We start from the raw sequence: 2,349 nt of genomic DNA, 5'->3' as shown, positions 1-2,349 counted from the left end.
AATTAAATAATTCTATAGCAAATATTAGAACACTCGTTAGTGTGTAACCCCATAGGTTCAATACTAAGCGGGTAGTAAATTAGTCATACTAAATTTACTAATCAAGGTTGGCGTCTAGCAACACTCCTCAACGACCCGATAGTATGAAGTAATATATTTTTACTAAGAACCTTAGAAGAACAAAGTATAATTCCTTCCATCTTTCCAGCTCTTGGTTAACCCTTAGAGTATGGTTTAATTGTCAAACTCTAACTTGTTACCATTATTATAATGAATTGTGAATGACCTGAAAAACTCATTTCTTCATTCATTCAATCTCCTTGACCAAGGTTTTATTCATCTCAGTCACTATAATCATAGAGCTCAAACTCTTTACCGAGAGTTGATGAATTCCTTATTGACTAATCATTAATTCTACAAGTATCTAAATCATACCCAATATCCATTCAACTAGCACCCTAGGGTATTAGGTGTCCGGAATCAAAGTATAATAAATACATTGTTAATTACTATGACAGTCGCAGGTCAAAGGAAACTCTATTACTATGTTCATCTTGAGAATATCCTATTGACAAATATACGGTAATTATAACCATTAGAAATTCTCAAAGTGAGTTAGTTCAATGGTTATATCTCTATATGCACGATCTATATATATAATTTAATAAATGAGATCTATTAATCTTCATCCAATGAAGACCATTATATATATATTGATCTTTCTGGATTATTAATGTCCTTTTTAATAATCCTATGACCAAGAACAATTTAGATTAAATTATAAAAGATTTATCTCTCAATATTATGATCACTATCACAATGATAAATCTCTAAATTTAATTAAGGATCTTATTATATTAATATTTTAATATAATAACAATAACAAATTATTTGACACATGATTGATTAGATTATGGTGATACTACTTATTCCCAACAATTGTTGCCAAGAATACATCTATTCGATAATGATGCTCAACTGTCACACTTGGTTGACAAGATCGACCTCTTCCAAAAACATATTGTGCACTCATATTAGGGACTTCAATTTCATTTTTTTCACAAAAATCTTTAACATTTGCAAGAAAATTGCACCGTCCACCATCTCTTAATTGTTGAAGAAGTAACTTTGATGGAGAAACAATATGCATTGTATTAAGAATATCTTGAGATTGTTGTTGCAGTGCTTGACAAAGAACATTAGTGATTCCCATAATCTCTTTCATCAAGTGCAAAGTGAAAACAAATTCAAATGACAATAATATGTTACTAACACCATAAGCCTCACCTCTTTGTGCATAAGTTGTCCCGTCTTCAATGATATTATTGAGAACAATGTTGGTAGCAGTAAACATTTTTACCAAACTGCAAATAGAATTAAAGTGAGAGCTCCATCGAGTATCCCCAACTCTTTGTAAAGTGCTTATTTGATTCGCACCTTTGCCTGTTTCTAATTCATTTTGAACAACCAAATTTGCATTTTCAATTGCTTGAGCCTCTTGTAATTGATCATGTCTTTTTGAAGAAGCACTAACAATAGTGACAATAGAGTTTAACTGAGTAAAAAATTCATGAATTTGAAGTACCTCTCTTGAAGCTGTCACTAATGCTCATTGTAACCTATGAGCAAAACAATGTACATAGTATGCTTGTGGAGAATCTTTAAGAAACAAAGCTTGTAAACCATTCCACTCACCCCGCATGTTGCTAGCACCATCATATCCTTGACCCCTAATATTTTCAACTTAGAGATTATAATGAGAAAGGACAAAAATCAATTCTTTCTTTAAAGTTGTTGCACAAGTATCAGTGACATACACAAGATCAAAGAATCTCTCTTTAACAAAATCATCTAGAGTAACAAATCTCAAAACAATGGCCATTTGCTCCTTTTTAGATTCATCTCTTGCTTCATCAACAATAATACAAAATTTGGCATCTCCAATCACTTCTCTAATTGAATTTCTCACCTTAGTAGCAAGAATATGTAGAATTTTTTTTGGACATCATTTGAAGTATACTTAGCATTTTTTGGAGCATTTTCCAAAACATTCTTTTTTACTCTTTCATTGTAAGATCCCAAAAATTTCAACATTTCCAAAAAGTTACCTATGTTGCTTGAACTTTGGCTTTCATCATGTCCTCTGTATGTACAACTTTGAAATGTCAACCATCTAATGCAATCTATAGATGCTCCTAGTCGAATTCGATTCTTTTCAATCTCTTCTGATGTTTGCTTATGAAGAAGTCTGTCAATATGTTGTGATTGTTTCATCAAATTATCACATGATTTCAGCGCCTTATGATGAAATGAGTTGGGACATTTGCCAATGTGATTCAAAAAGCACAT

At 31.5% G+C, this 2,349-nt stretch overlaps 1 protein-coding gene across 1 annotated transcript; it reads right to left on the bottom strand.

Annotated features, from left to right (window-relative positions):
• Positions 1-922: 922 nt before the first annotated feature.
• LOC112795077 (uncharacterized) lies at positions 923-2,349 on the bottom strand. Its single transcript, XM_025837037.1, has 3 exons — positions 1,970-2,349; positions 1,620-1,730; positions 923-1,529 (listed from the first exon to the last, which is right to left on the bottom strand). Exons 1-3 carry the CDS (start codon positions 2,347-2,349, stop codon positions 923-925), a joined length of 1,098 nt encoding a protein of 365 aa, XP_025692822.1.

The sequence above is a fragment of the Arachis hypogaea genome, chromosome 4 (assembly GCF_003086295.3).
Source record: "Arachis hypogaea cultivar Tifrunner chromosome 4, arahy.Tifrunner.gnm2.J5K5, whole genome shotgun sequence".
NCBI classification, from domain to species: Eukaryota; Viridiplantae; Streptophyta; class Magnoliopsida; order Fabales; family Fabaceae; genus Arachis; species Arachis hypogaea.
This window is presented reverse-complemented; position numbering and strand designations above follow the sequence as displayed.

Bases quoted from the DNA above. Each gene is read 5' to 3' on its own strand.
- LOC112795077 (XM_025837037.1), bottom strand. From the start codon at position 2,349: ATGTGCTTTTTGAATCACATTGGCAAATGTCCCAACTCATTTCATCAT. The intron at 1,731-1,969 runs GTGAGAAATTCA...TGAAAATATTAG, and splicing joins TACATATTCTTGCTACTAAG to GGGTCAAGGATATGATGGTG. The intron at 1,530-1,619 runs GTTACAATGAGC...CACTATTGTTAG, and splicing joins GTACATTGTTTTGCTCATAG to TGCTTCTTCAAAAAGACATG.